The sequence below is a fragment of the Megascapheus bottae genome, chromosome 1 (genome assembly GCF_031878675.1).
Source record: "Megascapheus bottae isolate mThoBot1 chromosome 1, mThoBot2.hap1, whole genome shotgun sequence".
In the NCBI taxonomy this organism is placed as follows: Eukaryota; Metazoa; Chordata; class Mammalia; order Rodentia; family Geomyidae; genus Megascapheus; species Megascapheus bottae.
In genome coordinates, this window is record NC_143509.1 from 8,326,688 (window position 1) to 8,349,641 (window position 22,954).

A 22,954-nucleotide genomic window follows, 5' to 3' on the forward strand; every position below is an offset into this window, starting at 1 on the left:
ACGTTAAAGAATGCTGTTTTGATATTGATGGGTATTGCGTTGAATTTGTAGATAGCCTTTGACAAGATTGTCATTTTCACAATGTTGACTCTTCCAATCCAGGAGCATAGGAGGTTTTTCATTTCCTTAGTTCTGCTTTAATTTTCTTTTTTAAGGTTTTAAAGTTTTCATCAAAAACAGACCAGAAGATCAGTGGAACAGAATGGAAGACCCAGATATAGAACCCATATACCTCTAGGCAACTTGTATTTGACAAAGGAGCCAAAGATGTACAATGGAACAAACACAGTCCATTCAATTATTGGTGCTGGCAAAACTGGGCAGCCACATGCAGAAAACTAAAAATTGACCCTAGCCTTTTGCCATGCACAAGTATTAACTCAAAGTGGATCAAAGACCTCAACGTCAGACCGGAAACCGTGAAATTGCTACAGGATAATGTAGGGAGACACTGGAACTCATAGGCACAGGCAACAGATTCCTGAACAGAATCCCAGGGTCACAACAGATCGGAGAGAGACTGGATTAATGGGACTACCTAAAAGTAAAAAGTTTCTGTACAGATAAAAACATAGTTGCAAAAGTAGAGAGACAGCCATCCAACTGGGAAAAGATATTCACCAACAATACATCTCACAAATCCTTAATATCCAGTATCTACAGGGAACTCAAGAAACTAATCCCCTGAAAACCCAATAAACCATTCACTAAATGGGCGAGGGAACTAAAGAGAGACCTATCAGAAGAAGAGATTTAAATGGCAGAAAAACATATGAGGAAATGTTCATCATCTATGATTATAAAGGAAATGCAAATAAAAACAACCCTAAGATACCACCTTACCCCAACAAGAATGGCCAAGCTTTTGAACTCAGACAATGACAGTTGCTGGAGGGGTTGTGGAGAAAAAGGAACCCTACTGCACTGCTGGTGGGAATGCAGACTAGTTCAGCCACTCTGGAAAGTAGTGTGGAGGTTCCTTAAAGAACTGAAAATAGACCTTCCCTATGATCCCGCCATACCACTTCTCAGCATCTATCCTGAACATCATGACCCAGGATATTATAAAGACACCGGCTCAGCTATGTTCATCTCTGCACTATTCACAATAGCCAGGCGATGGAAACAACCCAGATGCCCTAATGCAGATGAATGGATACAGAAAATGTGGTATATATACACAATGTAATTCTACATAGCCAACAGACAAGACAAGATAATGGCATTCCCAGTGAAGTGGATGAATCTAGAGCGAATCATGCTGAGTGAGACAAGTCAAGGCCTAAGGAACAAAAGACGCATGGTATCCTTAATATGCGGTTATTAAATCCAAAGTGTACAAGAGAGAGGACTCAATAACTGCACACCCAAAGCAATGGACATGGTAATGGAAATACAAACATGACTATATACACAAAAAAACCTATGACTATAATCATAATGTTTTATTTCATAAACTGATATGTTTGTATGACATACAAACCATTCGCCTAATTTGTATTAAGTTGTAAATACTAAGTCCCAGAGAATGTAATTAGAGATTTCCTCCTTGAACATTGTTTGTTAAAATTGTCATTTAAAATATGATGTAAACATAAGCCATATAATTAATCATTGTTGTTCTTAAGGTACTATATTATATCTCATCACTTCTACTGTCCTTTGGTTATCTCATATTGTTACACTATCTCACTTTGTTATCTGATATATTGGATATATTTGTATTTGGCTATTGAAATTGGATACGGAACAGGGCAATACAGGATGAGGAGTGGGAGAAGGGGGAAGGGAAATGGGGACCATGAAGTGAGAAAGGGTTTCAATGTGTGGGAATTAAGGCACCATTTATCTGGCAAATATCTTGTAACCCTTCTATTAATTACAATAAAACATATTTTAAAAAAAGGTCCTTTACATTCTTAGTTAAGCTAATACCTAGTTACTTCATTTTCTTTGAGGCTATTGTGAAAGGAGTTGCTTTCCTGATTATTGCCTCGTTCCTCTCACTATTTGCTTAAAGGAAGGCACGATTTTTGAGGGTTAACTTTATAGCGTGCTACCCTTCCAAAGTTTTGAATCAGCTCAAGGAGCTTGTAGAGTCTATAGGATTCTTTAAATACAGAATCATGTCATCTGCAAAGAGGGATACTTTTACTTCCTCTTTCCCTACTTGGATCCCCTTCATGTTTGCTTCTTGCCTTATTGCACTGTCTAGGGATTCTAATAGTATGTTAAAGAGGACTGGAGACAGTGGGCATCCTTGTCTCATTCCTGATTTTAGAGGGAATGGCTTTAGAATTTCACCATTAAGTGTAATACTAGCAGTGGGTTTCTCATACACAGACTTTATTATATTGAGGAATGTTCCATGGATTCCTAGTTTCTCCAGAGCTTTTAACAAAAAGGGGTGTTGGATCTTGTCAAATGCCTTTTGCGCATCTATTGAGACAATCGTGTGATTTTTGTCCTTGCTCCTGTTGATTTGTTGAATTATATTGATTGATTTGCTATGTTGAACCAGCTTTGCCTCCCTGTGATAAATCCAGTTTGATCATAGTGTATAATTTTTTGATGAGTTGTTGTAGATTGTTGGCCAGTATTTTGTTGAGAAGTTTTGCATCAATGTTCATCAAACAAATAGGTCTATAGTTCTCTTTCTTTGATGAATCTCTGTCTGGTTTGGGGATGAGGGTTATACTGGCTTCATAGAATGAGTTTGGTAAAGAAACTTCATTTTCAATTTCATTGAATTTCATTCAATTTCAATTTCGTTGAAGAGCTTGAGGAGTATTGGTGTGAGCTCTGCTTTGAAGACCTTATAGAATTCAGCTGTGAACCCATCTGGCCCTGGGCTTTTCTTAGATGGAAGTTCTCTAATTGCCATTTCTATTTCAGAGCTTGAAATAGGCCTGTTGATTTGGCTTAGTTCTTCTTGGTTCAGTGTGGGTATGTTAATATTGGCTAGGAATTCATCCATTTCATCTAGATTCTCAAATTTGTTGGCATAAAGGTTTGAGAAGTATTCCCTCATGATAATTTGGATCTTGGTAATTTCTGCCATGATATTACCATTTTCATCTGCGATTTTGTTTATTTCGATATGCTCTCTTCTTTTTTTGGTAAGATTTGCTAAGGGCTTGTCAATTTCGTTAATTCTTTCAAAGAACCAACTCCTTGTTTTGTTGATTCTTTCTATACTTTTTTTGGATTCCAAATCATTTAATTCTGCTTTGATTTTAATAATTTGCTATCTTCTACTGGGATTAGGGTTGTTTTGTTGCTGTTTTTCCAGGATCTTAAGGTGAGACATTAACTTGTTGGTTTGCAATTTTTCCAACTTGTTGTTGTAGGCACTCAGCGCTATAAAGTTTCCTCTGAGTACTGCCTTTGCTGTGTCCCAAAGGAGTTGGTATTTTGTGTGCTCCTTACTGTTCAATTTCATAAACTGTTGGATTTCTGTTCTGATCTCTTCGATGACCCATTGGTGATTCAACAATGTGTTGTTCAGTCTCCATGAGTTACAGTGTTTTCGTTGGTGGAGATGTGTGTTCAGTTCCAATTTGACGCCTTTGTGGTCTGACAGCATGCAGGGAATAATTTCAGTGTTTCTGAATCTGTCCAGGTTTGTTTTATGGCCTAAGATGTGATCTATTTTGGAAAATGTTCCATGTGCTGCTGAGAAAAACGTATATTGTGTTGTTGCTGGGTGGAATATTCTGCACATGTCTGTTAGATCTAGTTGGTCTATATAATTGTTCAGTTCTAAGGTTTCTCTGTTGAGTTTTTGCCTTGTTGATCTGTCCATAGGTGAGAGTGGTGTGTTAAAGTCAGCGACAATCACTGTATTTCGATCTATGAATGGTTTCAGTGCAAGTAAAGTTTGCTTGATGAAGTTTGGAGCTCCAGGATTGGGTGTGTAAATATTTAGGATCATTATGTCTTCCCGGAGGAAAGATCCCTTTAGTAGTATGTAGTAACCTTCTTTGTCTTTTCTTCCTAATTTTAGCTTGAAGTCTATTCTATCTGATATGAGGATGGCAACTCCAGCCTGTTTATGGGGGCCGTTAGCTTGATAGAGTTTATTCCAACCTCTCACGTTCAAAAGATGATTGTTTTTTTGGGTAAGATGTGTCTCTTGAAGATAGCAGAACGATGGCTCTTGCTTTTTGATCCAACTAGACAGCCTATGCCATTTAATTGGAGAGTTAATCCATTGATATTGAGAATTAGACTTGAGAGATATTTATTAGTTCCTACCATTTTTAAAAGCTTTCATTAGGGCCTGTGATTTGGCAGTTCTTGTGGTCCTTAGATGATATGCTGTTTAGGTGCCATTTGTTTCCCTATATTGCATTTATTTTGGTTTTCTATGTATAGAACATCTTTGAGAATTCTCTGTAGTTTTGGTTTTGTTGCGACATATTGTTGCAGCTTTTCCCTGGAATGGAATATTTTTATTGTTGCCTTAGTTATGAATGAGAGCTTAGCTGGGTACAGTATCCTTGGTTGGTAGTTATTTGACTTAAGAGCATGACATATATGCTTCCAGTCACTTCTTGCTTGCATGGTCTCTGCTGAGAAATCTGAGGTTATTCTTATTGGTTTGCATTTATAGGTTACTGATCCCTTTTCCCTGGCTGCCTTTAGCATCCTTTTTTTGGTTTCTATTGATCCAGTTAGGATTACGATGTGGTGGTGGGATATTCTTTTCTCGTCAGGTCTGTTTGGGTTTCTAAAAGCTTCTTGTATCTGGATGTGCTTGCCCTTCTGGATATTTGGGAAATTCTCTGAGATGATTCCCTGAAGTATGTTTCCAATACCATTGACCTCTTTCTCCAGACCCTCCCCAATACCAATTAGCCTTAAATTAGGCTTTCTAATTGTATCTTGGACCTCCTGAAATGCTCTCTCATATTTCCTAGATTTGGATTGAGTCGTTTTCTGTTCTTTCTCTATAATAACTAAATTATCTTCAGCCCCAGAAATTCTCTCCTCTGCATTGTCTAACCTGCTATAAAAGCTATCTACTTTATTTTTCATCTCCCTTGTTTCTAATTGCTCATTTTTGATGCCTTGCATCTCTTCTTTTAGATCATGTATGTATTTCTTTATCTCCTTGTTTTCCATTTGAGTGGTTTGCTCAGTAGCTGTACTTTCTTTGGACATTTGCTGGAGTTTGGTCACCTTTTTATTTGTGGATTCTATGAATTCATCCATCTTTCTTTGAAAAACCTTTATTATGGCTTCCTTTATGGCTTCTTCTTTTTCACTTATCACCTTGTTTATGGTTTCCTCTTGTTTAGCTATGGCTTCCTCCCTTATCTCTTTCTTTATATTTTCACATTTGTCATTAATGATGTTTATCAATTGCATTTGTATAGCACTTGGAAAACTTTCCTCTAGGTTTGCCAGTGACTGTTCCATTGTCTGTTTACTTTTGGTGGGGGATGTTGTTTCTTGATTTGACATTTTTCTTGAGTTTCTTGTTCTTCCCATTTGAAACTGGGAGCAAGATTAATACTAAACATGATTATACTTTTTCAGATATAACCAACCTAGACCTCTGTAGCTGGCAGACACTTGATGCTCACAATTTTTGATTGGTGTTATTACTCTTTCTTTTTGTGCACTTACAGACCAGTCTGATACAACCACTGATAAGCGATTTATACCCAAAACATTAAGCCTCTCAATCCAATCTCTATTGTCTTTAAGTCCTTCTGAGCCTTGAGATTAATTAAACACTTAGATATACAGTATTGCTCAACAGCCATCAAGTGTAGATCCATGCATTATAAGGATTGAAAGATGAACAGAGGACCAGAGATAGAAAAATAGAATGAGAGAGGTCAGGGGAGGTACAAGAGGATTAACGTAGGAGTGTAAGAATATCATCGTAATGAAGAAAAGGTATAACGTACGGATAACTGACCTAAGTTGGTAAGTAGGTAGCGTATTTGAGTACTAAGTTTGGAAAGTATTAGAATAAAACTTATGTGTTGCTGCACAACTAGCTCTTAGCCCAACCAGTGGCCTCACAGTGGACCATAGGATGGATCTGCGAGCTTCCGTCTGAGCGCGCTGGGCATACTTTTTCCCAGCCAAGGGTCTGGGGTTTGAGAGTTTCCAGGGGCTCTCAGTAGGACCAGAAGGAGACCGCTCTGTACTCAGGGGCGGGGCCCTGCGGAGGACATAGGCTCCAGGGGCGGAGCCGCGCCTTTTTGATTCTCAGAAGGCCAGCTTGGATGCTGGTTGGCCCTTCAGATCCCTGCTGTGTTTCCACTGCTTTGTCAGAAAGTCTGTAACCGTGGGGGGCCCCTCGGTGCTGTCTTGCTCAGGATTCCCAGCTGGAGGATGCCCCGCTCAAGTATTGAGGGGGGGGCAGATGCTAGCTCCTATTTTCCCGCACACCCTACCCACTGTTGTAAGGCATGGTCCCAGCGCCCTCCCCTCTCCAGATCCAGTGTCCTGGTGCACAGGTGGGAGCTGGGACAGCTCTACATCCCCTGGTGTGGTGCTGAGTCTTATGGTCCGCCCACCTGTCAGTCTCCAGTGAGAGGGCTGTGAGTTGAGCCCCTTGGGCGGGTGGGAGTTGGGACCGCCACGCCTCCCTTGATGGGGTGCTGGGTCTTAGGTAGCCTGCCTGTCAGTTTCCAGTCAATGGCCTGAGGGAGGGCGCTGTTGAGGGAAGGGACAGGATTCTAAATTCCTTGCCCCCCTGCTCCTGCCAGTCTTTCTTGGGCGGGGTGGAGGGGTCTACGTTAAGTTCTATTGCTTGGCACTGCTCTGCTTTCCCTATGTGTTTTGGCATGCGCTGTGCTACTCACGCCTCTGCGTCTGTCTGTGGGTGTTCCACGGTGGTGGGGAGTCTTTCACTCCCCTCCAGTCTCCTCTGCAGGCTGTGTTTTGTGTCTGGGTTCTGCTGCTTGCTGTTCTGGTTCTGCATCTGGGTTCCGCTGCTTCCACAGCTTGCTGGCCCAGTCCTATGGTGGTTTCTGCGGGTCTGGGCTGCCCTGCCCGCGCCCTCCGCCGTCGCTGGCGGTGAGGGGTGGGGGAGGGGTCCTCGCGTTCCGAATTCTTTGAGAAAGTTGGATGTGAGCTTTATCTGGATTTCTTTTCCGGTTTGAGTCCTTCTCCATTGCTTTTTGAGTTTGTTGTGGATTTGTTAAGATAATTGGCTCGTGAGACTCCCTGTTTCTCTCTTTTTGTGAGAGAGAGATAGGCAGCGTCCCTATTGTCTCCTCGCCATCTTCCTTCCACGCAATTGATGGATTTCTATGAAGTCAGCTTAGAAAACACCACCGGGCATGATGTCTCACTCCTGTAATCCTAGCTACTCAGGAGGCTGAGATCTGAGGACGTTGGTGCAAAGCCAGTCTGGGCACTAAAGTCCTTAGGACTCTTATCTCCAACTTACCACCAGAAAACTGGAAGTGGGGCTGTGGCTCAAGTTGTAGGGTAGTAGTCTTGAGCTGAAGAGCTCAGGGACAGCACCCAGGCCCAGAGTTCAAGTCCAATGACTGACATCAAAGGAAAAGGAAAAAGAAAAAACAAACAATATTAGTTGGGTGCTGCTGCCTTAGGCTTATAGTCCTTGTTATTTAGGGGGCTGAGATGTGAGGATTTAGAGTCAGAATCCAGCTGTGGTAGAAAAGTTTGTGAGAGTCTTATTGTCTACGAACCATTAAAAGCCAGAATGGAGCTGTGGCTCGACTAGTAGAGCAGTTTCCCTGAGCAAAAAAAGTTAGCGACAATGCCCAGGCTCTGAGTTCAAGCTCCAAGAGAAACACACACACACACACACACACACACACACACACACACACACACGCACGCACACACACCGGAAAGAAATGAACCCCCCCAAATAAAACCAGGAACATATGATCACCTTATGATCCTATTGAAATACGGATATTGTGTATGTGTGTGTGTGTGTGTGTGTGTGTGTGTGTGTGTGTGTGTGTGTGTGTGTGTGTGTTGGTTCCTGGCCTGGAATTCAGGGCCTTGGAATTCTCTCTAACCTTTTGTGCTCAAGATTGGTGCCACTTTTACCATGACTCTACTTCTCACTTGTTCCTATTTAACTGCAAATAAGGTCTTGGAGGACTTCCCGCCCAGGACGACTGTGAGCTTCCATTCTCAGATCTCAGCCTGTGGAATAGCTGGGGGTTCAGGCTTGACCCAGTGTCATCAGAACTGATTTTTGGTGTTCCTTTAGTGGAGGTCACATCCTGTACACACAGTGACGTTCTGAGATTTGTTTTTCAAATTTGGATGCAGCATTTTCTTTCTCTTGATGGATTGCTCTGCTGAGTGACAGGGGTGAATGCAAGCTCCTGTCTAATCTAGATCTTAGGACCTTCCAGGTTCTCATTGTTTGTTGTTCCCTTACAAGTGATGGCTCACCTCCCCCCCTCACTGTTGTGGGCCTTGAACTCTAAGTCTGGGCGCTGTGAGCTCTCAAGGCTAACACTCTCCTTGTTTGAACCACAGCACCACTTTTAGTTTTCTGGTGGTTAATTGGAGGTAAGAGTCTGATGGACTTTCATGTCCAGGCTGGGTTTGATCTGTGATCCTCAGATGTCTGGCTCCTGAGTAGCCAGAATTCAGGTGTGAGCACAGGTTGCCCCATTTACTTCCAGCAGTTTTTTGGGTAGAGATAAAAGTGTCACAGACTTTCCTGCCCAACCTGATTTGGAAGAGCCATCCTCACATCTCAGCCTGTAAGACCTGAAGCTCAAATTAAACAGGAAATCATACAGAATGTAAGGAGAGATATTGCCGAGACTAGTACTTTTTGGAAAGTTTTGTAATATGTTATTATATAGGAGGAAAAATTGACAAAGGGATTTCAGTAAATTGAAACTTTATTCAGAGCACAGGAAATGCTGATGAGAATGAGAGAAATGCTTTGTGGATATTCACTTTCAAAGAGCCCCAGTCCCAGGAGAGAAGCCTCTCAGACATTCCACGCCAAATATTAAGTATCCACAATTAAATTGACTTTACAGTGAAGTAAGGATTGTTAACACAGTCTTTCAGAGAGGTAAAATTGGCTATGAAGAAATCCATGAAGAAATATTGAACCTCTTTAGCTACACACGGTGCGCCAATCAATAAAACACTGTGATTTTGTATTATGTCAATCATGAAGGAAATCTACAACTAGTTCTGGTGAGGCTGAGAAGAAACAGGCATCCTCAGACACTGTTGGCGTGGATGTCACCTATACAGTTACCATGGAAACAAGTTTATACCTGAGTGGGAAAGAGAAATTAGTGAAAAAATAAAACCCTTGACTTAAAATCTCATATGTATGGCCATAATTGCTCTTAAGAAAGTGTAGGAATTCTACTTGGATTCTTGTATGTGTTTATTCCTGTTCCGCGAAGTCAAAAATAAAATTCATCTTGCCAGGTGGCAGAGACTGATATCTGTAATCCCAGCTGTGAGGGTGTGAGGCTGAGATCTGAGGATTGTGGTTTAAAGGCAGCACAGACAAAAGTCTATGAGAGTTCCATCTCTGAATAGCTCCCGCAAAAGGGGATTGCGTAGATGTGTCTCAAATGGTAGAGGGATAACCCTGACCAAAAATGCTAATGGAGAGCACCCTGGGGCTGAATTCAAGTTCCAGGGCTATCACAGAAGAAGGAGTAAGAGAAGGAGGAGGAGGAGGAGAACGAGAAGGGAAAAGAGGAGGAGGAGGAGGAGGAGGAAGAGGAGGAGGGGGAGGAGGAGGATGAGGAGGATAAGAAGTTGTTCAGAATGTTGAGAGGAAGAATTGACATTGAAGAGGATAACTTAGGGGGGATACTGTGTAAGTTTAGATTGTGATAAGTGCTTTCTATGTTCAATTTAGAAATGCCTTAATATGCCTGAATGGGTATATGAAGAACAATTCACATTGAAAAGAAAAAAAGATTTTAAAAAGATACCATGTAGAATTCTTTGTAAGACATGGCCACACATTGACAAACAAGGCCAAAGGGGTTTGCAGAGAAGACATGACCTAATATCTCTTTTGTAGACGGAAAATATATACTGAGTCCTATAATGTAGGAAAAATTTTGACCATGCTGAAATTCAGCCAATTTGTCTTCTCTCTTCCAATGGAATACTTTGTTATGTGGTTCACAATCCATCAAGACAGGAGACTATTTTGCCTGGCAGTCTCCCCAGAGCCCCCATCACGTACTGGTTCCTCAGGGTGTAGATGAAGGGTTTTAGCATGGGAGTGACCACTGTTTACATCACCGAGGCCATCTTGCTTCTGTGGGCGGAGGAGGACACCGCAGAGCTGAGGTACACCCCAAGTCCTGTCCCATAGAACAAGGAGACCACACAGAGGTGAGAGCCACAGGTGGAGAAGGCTTTGTGCTTGCTAGATGTGTTGGACAGCTTCATTAAAGAGGAGAGGATCTGACGGTAAGAGAAGAAGATTCCTAAGGCAGGAAACACACAGAACAGCACGGTAGCCACATACATAGAAATGTCATTGATGAGGGTGTCAGAGCTGGCCACCTGGAGAACCTGAGCTAGTTCACAGAAGAAATGGGGGATGGTGGTTCCTGGGGAGAAGGTTAATTTCCTCATCTGTAAATCATGGATTAGTGAGATGCAGAAAATGAGAAGCCAAGACACGAGGACCAGGAGGCCACAGAAGTGAGCATTCACGATAACTGGGTAGTTCAGTGGGTGACAGATGGCCACAAAGCAGTTATAAGCCATCACGGTCACTAGGAAATTATCCATTCCACCAAAAACGAGAAAGAAATACACCTGAGTGAGGCACTCTGGGTAGTAGATGTCTTTCCTCAGGGTCTGGATGTTCACCAGCATCTTGGGGATGGTAGTAGTAGTAAAACAGACGTCCAAAAAAGACAGGTTGTAGAGGAAGAAGTACATGGGGGTGTGGAGGTGGGGGTCAGAGGTGACAGCCAGGATGATGAGCAGATTTCCGAGCATGGTGATCAGGTACATGGACAGGAAGATCCCAAAGAGCATGGGCTGGAGTTGAGGGTCGTCGGAGACTTCCAAGAGGAGGAATGGTCATTCTCCCGTGTGGTTTTGTGTGGTCATAGCCCTGGCCGTTCTCCTTGGGGCAAGAAAGCAAAAGTTCAATCAATATCCACTGCTAGCTCAGGTGCTCATGCCCACCCAGGGAAGCCTTTTTCTTTCTCTGATTGCTTCCCACGGGAGTGCTGTGCAAAGCCAATCACTTTAACATTAGAGTATTTGGGTAAATATCCTTTGTTTTATATTCCCTGAGTTTTATGTCTTTATTTTCTGGTGGTATTCCTGAAGCTTTTAACTCAGGGCGTGGGTGCTGCCCGTAAGCTTATTTTGCTTAAGGCATTTTGCTAATTCAGATCCACTTCCAGCTCTTTGGTGGCTCATGGAAGATAAGAGTCTCACAGACTTCTCTTGACCGGGGTGGCTTTGAACCAAGGTCTTCAGTTTTCAGTCTCTTGAGTACATTGGACGACATGTGTATCACCAGTGCTTTTCTTTGATTTCACTTTGGAAATTTAAAGAGATTGATTTTGTTACAACCTTGTAGAATATTGGAAAGTGATTTCATGTGCCCCTTTTGATAACCTCCATATTTTTTAATCCTATCAACTGTGTAATAGTGATGTATTATTTATTTACAATGGCAACAATCTATATTTTCTGATGTGACACTTGTCATGGAAGTATTTTTCATGTAAATACAGTTCTTGTAGAAGCCACTTTTAGATTTCAAATCATCCCTATCTCTCTGTCTATTTGTTTGCCTATATAGCTATCTCCTAAGTGACATAAAGGACATTGATTTATTTGGCTGTATTAATTAGTAGACCTCAGAAAGTTATTCTTTTAATATTAAATATATTTTTAACTTATCCTTAAGTAGTTGTACCAAGGGGTTTCAATTCACCCTATCAGTTTGTGAGCACAATGCCTGTTCATCAAAGTCACTCCTTCCTTGCTCTCCCCATCTCTCCCAGCTCTCCTCATCCCAAAGTTTATCTGGTTCTAGCTTCCTACTTGTTCATTGAACATTAGTAGTGCTTTTCCCCACCTTTCCTCCCTCCATCCATGCTCCCTCTCCTTCCCCGGCACCTCATCTCTCAGAAAGTTCTTTCAACAGTTATTTTACCACTTGTGTATGTGGTGCGAATATTCACAACCTAATAGGCCTGAATAGAGAAATGCAGTGGTGTCCTCATGAAATAGTCCTGTGGGGTTTATAGAACATGGAGCAAGCGTCTGTCTCCTAAATCTGAAGATTTGCTAGGAACATCCTAACAAATGGGGGTCCTAGTTGTCATCAGCCATATCGTCTTAAACCCAGGCAGTGTTGATGGACAGAACAGTTTTCACGACACAACACCGTAAGTCTGTTACCTGTGTGGCTCGAATGCAATATGTAGTCTGGCTGGCTGTGGATGGCTCCTCCCAGACAATGCTTTCTAGGTGACCTCTTTCAAGATGAGGGAGTGAGAAAAAAAAAGCATATGAGCAACATAGAAAAGAGGAGAAAGCAGTATTATGCCAATAAAACAACCCACAATGAGATTAGTGCCTGTTGTCTGTATGCCTAGCTACTCAGGAGGTTGAGAGCTGAGGTTTGAAGTTCCAAAACGTCCTGAACTAGAAAAGTCTGTGTGATTCTTACCTCCAGTTTGAAGCGCCACCCTAAAACAGACTGAAGTGGAGGAGCTGTGGCCTTAGTGTTAGAGCTGTAGCCTTGAGTAACAAAGCTCCGAGACAGTATCCAGGCCCTGAGCTCAAGCTTCAGGACTGGTGCATATGAGCATTCGTGAACATGTACACACACAGACACACAGACACACAGACACACAGACACACACACACACACACACACACACACACACACACACACACACTACAATGCGCACGTGAGGTTTCAGAGTACAATAAAAGCTGTTGAAGTACCAAAGCAACAAAGCAAAACCCCTTTGGACAACCCACACATACTGATTAAAAACATTCCTTTTTTCCTTATTCACACTAGTTTATTGGTATTAGTACAATTAACTTACAACAAATGTTATAATGGCAATTTTAAACCCAATTAGAAGAATATGCACATAGTTTATTACATAAACAATAGTTTACATTTACATTCTGATAAGTGGTAATTGCTAGTGGTCTCAGAAGCATAAAATACTGGTAGATTGCTATTCTAGAAATTAGCTATTAATATCTGTGGATTCAAAAACCTTCTATGCAGAGAAGAGAATGTGCATGTGCTCTGTATTAGGTGGGCTGGTAGAGGAGGGGAATTGATAAGTTGCTGGGATGATCAGAGAATGAGGGTGAAGAAGGCCCATTGTAAAGATTTCTTTTTCCATATCCTTAATGTTTCCTTTACATGGGTAAGCTCTGTCTATTTGTGGGTTGTGGGGAATTTCTTTTGTCACTATTTATCATTGTGTGGATATCACTTGGGTCCTGTGACAATCTAAGTGTAGAAGGAATGAAAATGTCGGCTATGTAATAAGAAGTTAAGATCATGGTAGGCATGGTGACAGAACCCTATCATCCTAGATACTCAAAAGTTAGAGGATAGTCGCTCAAAGTTAGCCTAGAAGCATAGGACTCTACCTGGAAAAAGAAGAAGGTGGAGGGGCCTTGGCTTAGTTTGTAGACCACTTTTTCTATCAAGTGTAAGATATTGATATGAGCCTGAGTGCCACCTTTTCCAGGATAATTCAGACCAGCTTGTCAACCATATAACAATCCTAACATATAGATCTAGACAAAACCAAATAGAAACAAACAAGACATTCAAAACTGTTGAAGAACAATAAGAGAGTGTGTTGGCAACAACTTCAGGAATGGAAGCCCACGGAACATAAGGATGTTGGTTAACACCAAAATTCACTGCAAAAATAAGTCACTGAAGTTGGGTGTCAGTGGCTCACATCTGCCATCTTAGTTACCCAGGAGGCTGAGATCTGAGAATCAGGGTCAAAGCCAGCCCCAGCTGGAGTCTGTGAGACTCATTCCTAATTAAGTACCCAAAAGCTGGAAATACAGCTGAGGTTCCAGAGATAGAATACTAGAGCACAAAAGTTCAGGAACAGGGCACAGCCACTGAGTTCAAGGCCCTTCAAAAACACACACACACACACACACACACACACACACACACACACACACACACTTAGAATTCCTCTAAGTACTAGCCTTATGAATAATGGGCTAGGCATTTGGCCTAGTGGTAGAGTGCTTGTCTAGCATGTACGAAGATCTGGGTTTGATTCCTCTGTACCACATGCATAGAAAAGCCACAAGTGGGGCTGTGGCTCATGTGGTAGAGCACTAGTGTTGAGGAAAATGCCCACAGACAGGGCTCAGGTCTTGACTTCAAGCCCCAGGACTGGCAAAGAAAGAAAGAAAGAAGAAAGAAAGAAAGAAAGAAAGAAAGAAAGAAAGAAAGAAAGAAAGAAAGAAAGAAAGAAAGAAAGAAAGAAATCCATTGGGGGTAGATTTTCTTATGGACACTAAGTGGAAACAAACAATACATCTTTTTTTTGCCCCCCCCAACCCCGCCTGCTCAAACAATACATCTTAAATCATACATGCCAGCAAAGTATTTAGTGAACATACCTGAAAAATAAAGTCTAATCAATACCTGGTGTCCAATATATCTTTTGTGGGTGGTTAATGATTGCATAATTGGACACACAGAAGCTGACCCAGAGGCTGATTCTTGGGAAAGAGTGGCGGAAAGCTAGAGACTTTCCAGAAATGAACTTTATGGGGAAAGATGTTCTGGGCTCTAGAAAATGAGAGAAAGAAAGGAAATCAGAGCTTGGCAAAGCATAAGCTTAGTAAGGATGAGAAGTTCCTTGAAGTCCTGGGACCTCACCGGCAGATGTGGGCATCTGCCCTTTCCAATCTCATTATTCCAAGGGTTTGCCTGGTACTTACTCAGTTTTCTTGTTACCTCACCCTTGTCATGAATTTATATTCCATCTTTCTTTACCAGGACACCCCCGTTCTGTCTTTTGGTTATCACCAAAGCTTTCCCTTGTCCCCAATTTCTCCTCAGAAGATCGGCTACAGTTTTCATGAAGACTGGAATCAGAGAAGGGAGTCAGAAACGCATGTAAAGTTTCTTACATCTCCATAGGTGAATTATAATCAGATCTCTTCATTAACTAAATTGTCCTGTTGTCTTTCTGGTAGTCTCCAAACGGTTTTGTTCCCATGAGGTAACATGTAGATTACAGAATGGAAAAGGAATGGTAGGCCCAAATACCACAGAGGCCTTTTCCTGTGAAATAAGAAATTCTCTCCTCCCCACCCCCATGCCCCCACCCTGATTCCGGTTGTCTTACAAGGACAGGCAATCACAGCACAAAAGCAGAGACTCCAGTAAGTGATTTTATATCTGATATTGGGAGAAACAACATGCCCCCCACCCGTGAAAAAAAGTTGGAGAACCTATAATTTTTGTTCTTCTTAATTTATTTTTCTTTTCGCTATTCTGCTTAGTCTTAGATATATAGTCTAAAGTGAGCCCCAGGCCAGTTTTAGTTGTGTGCATACTTAATTCTGGTTATATATATATATATATATATATATATATATATATATATATATATATATTTTACGACTTCTGGGCCTTGAAATCAGGGCCTGAGCACTTTCCTTGGGCTTTCTCAAGGACAGAGCTCCACCACTTGAGTCACAGTACCACTTCCATCTTTTTTCTATGTATGTGGTACTGAGGAATCTAACCTGGGTCTTAGTGCATGCTAGGCAAGCACTCCACCACTAGGCCAAACTCCTGGCCTCTGGTTATATTTTTTATTGCTCAATTTTCTATTATTATTATTATTATTATTATTATTATTATTATTATTACTAGTCCTGGGGCATGAACTCAGGGCCTGAGTGCCGTCCGTGGGCTTTCTCAAGGCTAGAGCTCTACCACTTGAATCACAGCCCCACTTCCAGCTTTTACTATGTATGTGATATTGAGGAATTGAACCTGGGTCTTTGTGCATGCTAGGCAAACACTCCACCACTAGGCCAAACTCCCGGCACTTATTATTATTTTTTATTGTTGGGGTAATATATAGAGGTGTTACAGTTACATTTACCAGATAGTAGGTGCATTACTTCTCACACAATGATATCCCTTCTCATGTTTTTGTCCCCATTTTCCTCCCCACCCCCATCCAATCACTTATTTCCCCCTTCCCTTTCGTATTTCAAATAAACATATATACAATATCTCAGGTAACAAAGTCAGATACAGTAATAATATGACATTAACCAAAGGGCAACAAAAGAGAAGAGAATAACGGTACATTAAGAACAACAATCACATAAGATAAAGCTCTTGTTTCCATATCCTAGAGTTCCTTTCGTTTAGTTTCATCCTATATGACATTATGTACCTAGGTTTTGAGCTTTTGTAATTCTCTGCTAGGAGAGTCCTAGGTGTGTGTTGATTATTACAAATGAGGGAAAGCATTGAGCCTATGTTCCTTTGAGTCTAGCTTACTTCACTTAAAATGATTTTTTTCCAAGTCTTTCCATTTTCTTGTGAATGGGGATATGTCGTTCTTTCTGATGGCAGCATAGAATTCCATTGTGTAGAAGTACCACATCTTCTTAATCATCTACTGAGAGACATCTGGTTTGGTTCCAAGTCTTTGCTATGGTAAATAGTGCTGCAAAATAGTGGCTTTAATATGTCCTTGTTTCTCGATGTGTGGGTAAATGCCAAGGAGTGGAATTGCTAGGTCACATGGGAGCTCTGTGTTTAGTCTTTTAAGGAACCACCATATTGCTTTCCACAGTGGTAGTAGGAGCTTACACTCCCACCAGAAGTGTAGCTATTGCTCAATTTTCTATCTACTTTTCTTTATTTTCTTCTGTTTTATTACATATTTCTTTTATGGCCAGAGATGTTGAGCATTTTTTCATGTGTGCATTGGCCATTCTTATTTCCTCTTAGAGCAGTCTCTCTTTAAGTCTTTAGGCTACCTTTTAATGGGATGGTTGTTTCTTTGAGAACTTGTCTTTGAGATATTTAAGTTTTTGAACCATAGGTATATTTTAGCTATGAGCTATATCTGTTGTATGGCTAAGTGAAGATCTTCTCTTGCTCTGTGTGTTTTCCATTTAACATGCTAGCTATGTCCTCTGCCATACAGAAACACTGAAGTTTAAGGAAATCTCATTTGTACAAACCTCCTTTAATTTGTTGTATTTCTGGACCTTTATTAAGAAAGTTTTGATCTGAGCCAGGGATCCCTAGTTTATCTCCTATTCCTTCCTGTAGAGTTTTCAGTGTTTGCTTTTACCTTGAGGTCTTTGATCCATGTGGGATTTATTCTGCTGTAGGGTGAATATAAGGATCCAATTTTAATTTTCTACAGATGCTTTAAGCAATTCTGTCAGCACCATTTGTTGAGGAGGCTTTCTTCCATTCTATTTCTCTTTTTTTTTGGTCTTCTTATTGAATATTCGGTGACCATAATTCTGTGGGTTGATTTATGGGTCTTCAGTTCCAGTCCATTGGACTTCAGGCTTGTTCTTGTGCCAGTACCAAGCTGTTATTCTTTTTTGTCCATGGGGCTTGAACTCTGGGCCTTGGTGCTGTCCCTGAGCTCTTCAGATCAAGGATAGCACTCTACCTCTTGAGTCTCAGCACCACTTCCGGTTTTCTGGTGCTTCATTGGAGATAAGAGTCTCATGGACTTCTCACTTCCATGCCCAGGCTGGCTTTGAATTGCAATCCTTAGATCTCAGCCTCCTGAGTAGCTAGATTAGAGCTATGAGCCTCCAGTGCCCAGCTCCAAGCTGTTATTTTATTGCTATAGCTCTGTAATAGACTCTGAAGCTTGGTATTGATATTCCTCCAGCGCTGTTCTTTCTGCTAAGGATTGCTTTTGCTATTTGGGGTCTTTTATTATTCCATATGAATTTTTGGATTGTTTATTCTATGTCATTAAAGAATGACATTGGGATATTGATGGGCATTGCATTGAATTTGTAGATAGCCCTTGGCAGGATTGCTATTTTCACTATATTAGTTCTTCCAATCCAGGAGCATAGGGGGGTTTTCACTTCCTTAATTCAGTTTTAATTTCCTTTTTCAGGTTTTTAAAATTTTCATCTTAGAGGTCCTTTACTTCTTTGGCTAAGTTAATTCTTATTTTTTTGAGGCTATTGCAAAAGGGGTTGCTTTCCTGATTTCTGCCTTGCTCTTCTCATTGTTGGTATACAGGAAAATCATTGATTTTTTTTGCCAGTTCTGGGGTATGAAGTCAGGGCTTGAGCACTGTCCTTGGGCTTTCCTCAAAGTAAGCACTTGAGCCACAGCACCACTTCTGCCTTTTTCTATGTATGTGGTTTCCAGGAACTGAACCTGGGTTTTTGTGCAAGCACTCTACCACTAGGCCAGACTCCTGGACCAGCCACTGACATTTTGAGGGTTAATTTTATACCCTGCTGCTTTACCAAAATTTTGAATCAGCTCAAGTAACTTTGGAGTGGACTCCATAGGGTTCTTTAAATACAGAATCATGTCAACTGCAAAGAAGTAAAGTTTCACTTCCTCTTTCCCTATTTGGGTCCTCTTTATGTTTGCTTCTTGCCTTATTGCTCTGGCTAGAAATCCTAATTACAATATTGAAGAGGAATGACACATTTCACTGACACATTTTTATATAAAATTTGCATTTGACAGAAGTCACTGGTGAGAGTTAAATAATACATAATTTAACAATATGATTAAATTACATTCTGTTTTTAGTAATTGCTTACCTTCACATTTGATAGATGGACGTTTCAGCTTAACACCTCCCTGTAGATGTACAATGTATGTTAAGACAAGTCAGATCTCCCGTCACTCTCCCTTTCCTCTTACTCCTTCTCCCATCAGACTCATGAAGAACCACACTTCATTTTTTTTCCACATATGGACCTTCAGTATTATGCCTATATTCTCTCATAGCTCCCTCTTCCCATTCATTTCAGGCTCTTCTACCAGCCTCCCATTCAAGAGTCTGGTTTTCTAGGTATTTCTTTGGTTAAAATTTCTGGGAGCTGTTCTAAGGCCTTACATTACCCCACTGCATTCCTGCATCTTCCATTCTGAACCATACTTTTCATGTTCTCATCTATGTATAGAACACACAAGCTTTTCTTATCAGAGGAAGAGCCTCAAATCTATTCTTTTGGACATTCTTTCCACGTTAGTGAGTCCATAGAGATTTGTATGCCTAGAAACAATCTGTTTAATTGTGAGCTCTGGGAATTAAGCATCTAAGATCATAGGAAAGCTAATTATCAGCCTGTCCTCTGACATCTCCATAAATATCTCCAATGTTACATTATTCTACAGCTGGAATTTCTCCTGTGTCAAAGTACGTAAGATTGATTTGAGGAGTGGGGCTGAGATTTTATTATACTTCAGGCATGCAGGGATCTTTTGATCTGTACTTCATGACCATGACCCAACAGAGAAGCAGTTCAACACTGTAAGTAGAGAGTGATATCACAGTAAATATGCAAGCATGCTTTGTATAACTTTCCTGGTGATCCAGAGATTTCATTCCTATAGAAAAACACAGTTCTATGTCCTGTGTCCTTAACTAGAGAGCAGAACAACTATTTCTACATCACAAGGACAAGCCAGCAGTTGCAATATGCAACTGGAGGAGGATGAGGAATAGCAGTAATGAGAACTTTCTTAAGACTTTTGTTCTGCTAAAGGTTACAGAAATCTGACTTCAAAGCTTTCTACTGTGATTTGTTTTTCCTGTAGTTGAAAATGTTTCCTAATAGAGTATGATTGAACACACTATTCTTTCTTTTTCCTTTTTGTCGGTCATGAGGCTTGAACTCTGGGCCTGGGTGCTGTCCCTGAGCTCTTCAGCTCAAGGCTACTGCCCTTAAGCCACAGCGTCACTGCTGGGGTTTTTTTAGTGGCTAATTGGAGCTAAGAGTCTCAGGGACTTTCAAGCCTAGGCTGCCTTTGAACCGCGATCCTCAGATCTCAACCCTCTGAGTAGCTAGGATCACAGGTGGGAGCCACTGTGCCCAGCTTGAACACACTACTCTTATAGAAGCTGTGGTAGATGGTAAGGTTAAAAAAAGAAAACTGTGAAGCCATATTTTTGTTTGGCTATTGACACAGAATATCAAATTTTGGAAAGTGGGATTTGTTAAAGACTTTGATAGGCACACAGTGGAAACCAGAGCATCTGTCTCACTTCTCTCTGACATCCAAGAAGAGGATGCTTATTTCTTCTTTGGCAGATTCCTAATTGGTCACAAAACAGAAAAGCAGGAGTCATGGCTTGAAATCAGTACAGGAAGTGCAAGCTTCGATCGATGGCAGAACAGGAAGGACTAAATGTCAACCACCATTGCTCATATCAACATACTCCTAAATTCCTGAAACTGGTTCAGGGAAAAGTAAATATACCATCAGGTGTTGATTTAGTCATGTTCAGAAAAATGCAAAGAGTTAAAAATGTATACTTTATTCCCAGTGCTGGTGGCTTGCCCCTGCAATCCTAGCTACTGAAGAGGCTGAGAGAGGTTCTGAGGATTCAAGTTCAAAGCCAGCCCAGGTAGCAGAACTGCAGAGGCTCCTATCTCCATTTAGTCACTTGAAAGTCAAAAGTAGAGCTGTGCATCAGATTGGCTCTCTTTAGAGCCAATCTAAAGCAATGTCGATTATATATGTCTACAAAGAAATGAAGACCTGAATGTTTATGGAAAAACATTGTTTTCATTTCTCAATTAAACAACAGATATTGAACTCCCAAAAAAGGTAGATCTGTGGCTCAAGTGGAAGAGCACTACTTTGGGCAGGAAGGAAAGATTCAAATTCTAGGACTCACTGTCTCTGTCTCTGTCTCTCTGTTTCTCTCTCTCTCTCTCTCTCTCTCTCTCTCTCTCTCTTACACACACACACACACACACACACACACACACACACACACAGAATATCTAGATGGAAATTAGTAAATGAAAGAATGAGGAAGAAATTTCCTGGGAGATAACAGGTGCTGTACAATATTTTCTAGAACTGATTTGTTTGTATGAAATTAATGTTTGATAATTCAGTTCTGTATATTTTATGAAGTGTTTTAAGTAGCATATCTCTAGAAATTTCACTATTCATTACTTTAGTATTTCTTTATGATAAAATAAAGTTTGTAGGAATGTTTCTTTCTTTCTTTTTGTTGGTTGGGAGATTTGAACTCTGGGCCTGGGCACTGTCTCTGAGCTCTTCAGCTTAAGGCTACAGCCCTACCACCGAGTCACAGTGGCACTTCTGGTTTTCTGGTGGTTAATTGGAGAGAAGAGTCTCATGGACTTTAGCACCCGGGCTGGCTTTGAACCATGATTCTAAGATCTCAGCCTCCTGAGTAGCTAGAATTACAGTTGTGAGCCACCATGTCCAGCAAGAATGTTTCTTTATAGAATGTATGAGAATGAATCTCACAAAGAAAGAAGACCACTGTGGAATATCTTGTAATAATCTTACAAGAATATGCTGTATTTTCTGTGATAAGAAAGCACTTCCCGTAATGTTCTAACATAGTTGAGTATCTAAAATGCATTTATAAAAGGGGTATATGGGAAAGAAGAAATCCAGGATGACTGGGTAGATGACAACTGAAACTATTATTGATGGACTCAAAAGAGTCCTCAACTAAAATACTTGAATTCAAAATTATTGCTGAATTCTGAGTTCTTAAGTAGTTATTGCTCTCTTTTTTACATTAAAGTTGTTCAATAAATATAGGGCTGTATAATCTAACACACATCTCAGAATTTTATCTCCTGGACTCTCAGATGACCTTGAGCTACAACATATACTCTTTGGGCTTTTCCTGTCCATGTACCTGATCACTGTGATTGGAAATCTGCTCATCATCCTGGCCGTCACCTCTGACCCCCCACTTCCACACACCCATGTACTTCTTCCTCTCCATCTTGTCTTATGTTGACATTGGCTTCACCCCTACCATGGTCCCGAAGATGCTGGTGGACATCCAGACTCAAAGCAGAGCCATCTCCTATGCGGGCTGCCTCACCCAGATGTCTGTTTTTGTCATTTTTGGCAGTATGGAAGTTTTGCTTCTTACTGTGATGGCCTATGACCGCTTTGTGGCCATCTGTCACCCCCTGAATTACCTACTCATCATGAACCCTCGTCTCTGTGTCTCCTTGGTTCTGATATCATTTGGAGCAAGCATCTTGGAATCTCAACTTCATATGTTGATGGCATTACAGATCACCACTTTCAGAGAGGTGGAAATCCCGAATTTCTTCTGTGACCCTTCTCAAGTCCTGGATCTTGCCTGTGTTCACAGCTTCACAGATAACATCATTAAATATTTTATAGGTACATTATTTGGTTTCTTTCCCACTTTAGGGACTCTTTTCTCTTATTATAAAATTACTACTTTACTACTGAGAATTCCAACATCAGGAGGGAAGTACAAAGCCTTCTCCACCTGTGGCTCTCACCTGTCTGTGGTCTGCTTATTCTTTGGGACAGGAATTGTCGTCTACATTGTTTATGCTGTGTCACATTCTCCCAGGAATATTGCAGTGCCCTCAGCAATGTACACAGTGGTCACTCCTCTTCTGAACCCCTTCATCTACAGCTTGAGGAACAGGGACATTAAAAGAGCCCTGAGGAGACTCTACAAGGCAGCAAGCTGGTGACAAGATATGTTACATTTGGTTATGTTGTTGGTTTTCTTGTTGCTCATTTGTGTGTATGTGTGTGTGTGTGTGTGTGTGTGTGTGTGTGTGTGTGTGTGTTGTTCCTGGGACTTGTTCCCTACACCTAAGCACTGTTCCTGAGCTTTTATGCTCATGGTTGTCCCTCTACCACTTGAACCATTTCTCCACTTTCTAAACTTTGGTGATCAATTGGTGATAAGAG

At 41.1% G+C, this 22,954-nt stretch overlaps 1 protein-coding gene across 1 annotated transcript in view; it reads left to right on the forward strand.

Annotated features, from left to right (window-relative positions):
- The window catches only part of LOC150068284 (olfactory receptor 7E24-like), a 47,946-nt gene extending 25,215 nt beyond the window's left edge, over positions 1-22,731 (forward strand). Inside the window, exon 4 of the mRNA XM_090357791.1 lies at positions 22,065-22,731. Within this exon, the coding sequence (XP_090213917.1) occupies positions 22,065-22,731 (667 nt within the window). The remainder of the gene's footprint in view (positions 1-22,064) is intronic.
- Positions 22,732-22,954: the final 223 nt, after the last annotated feature.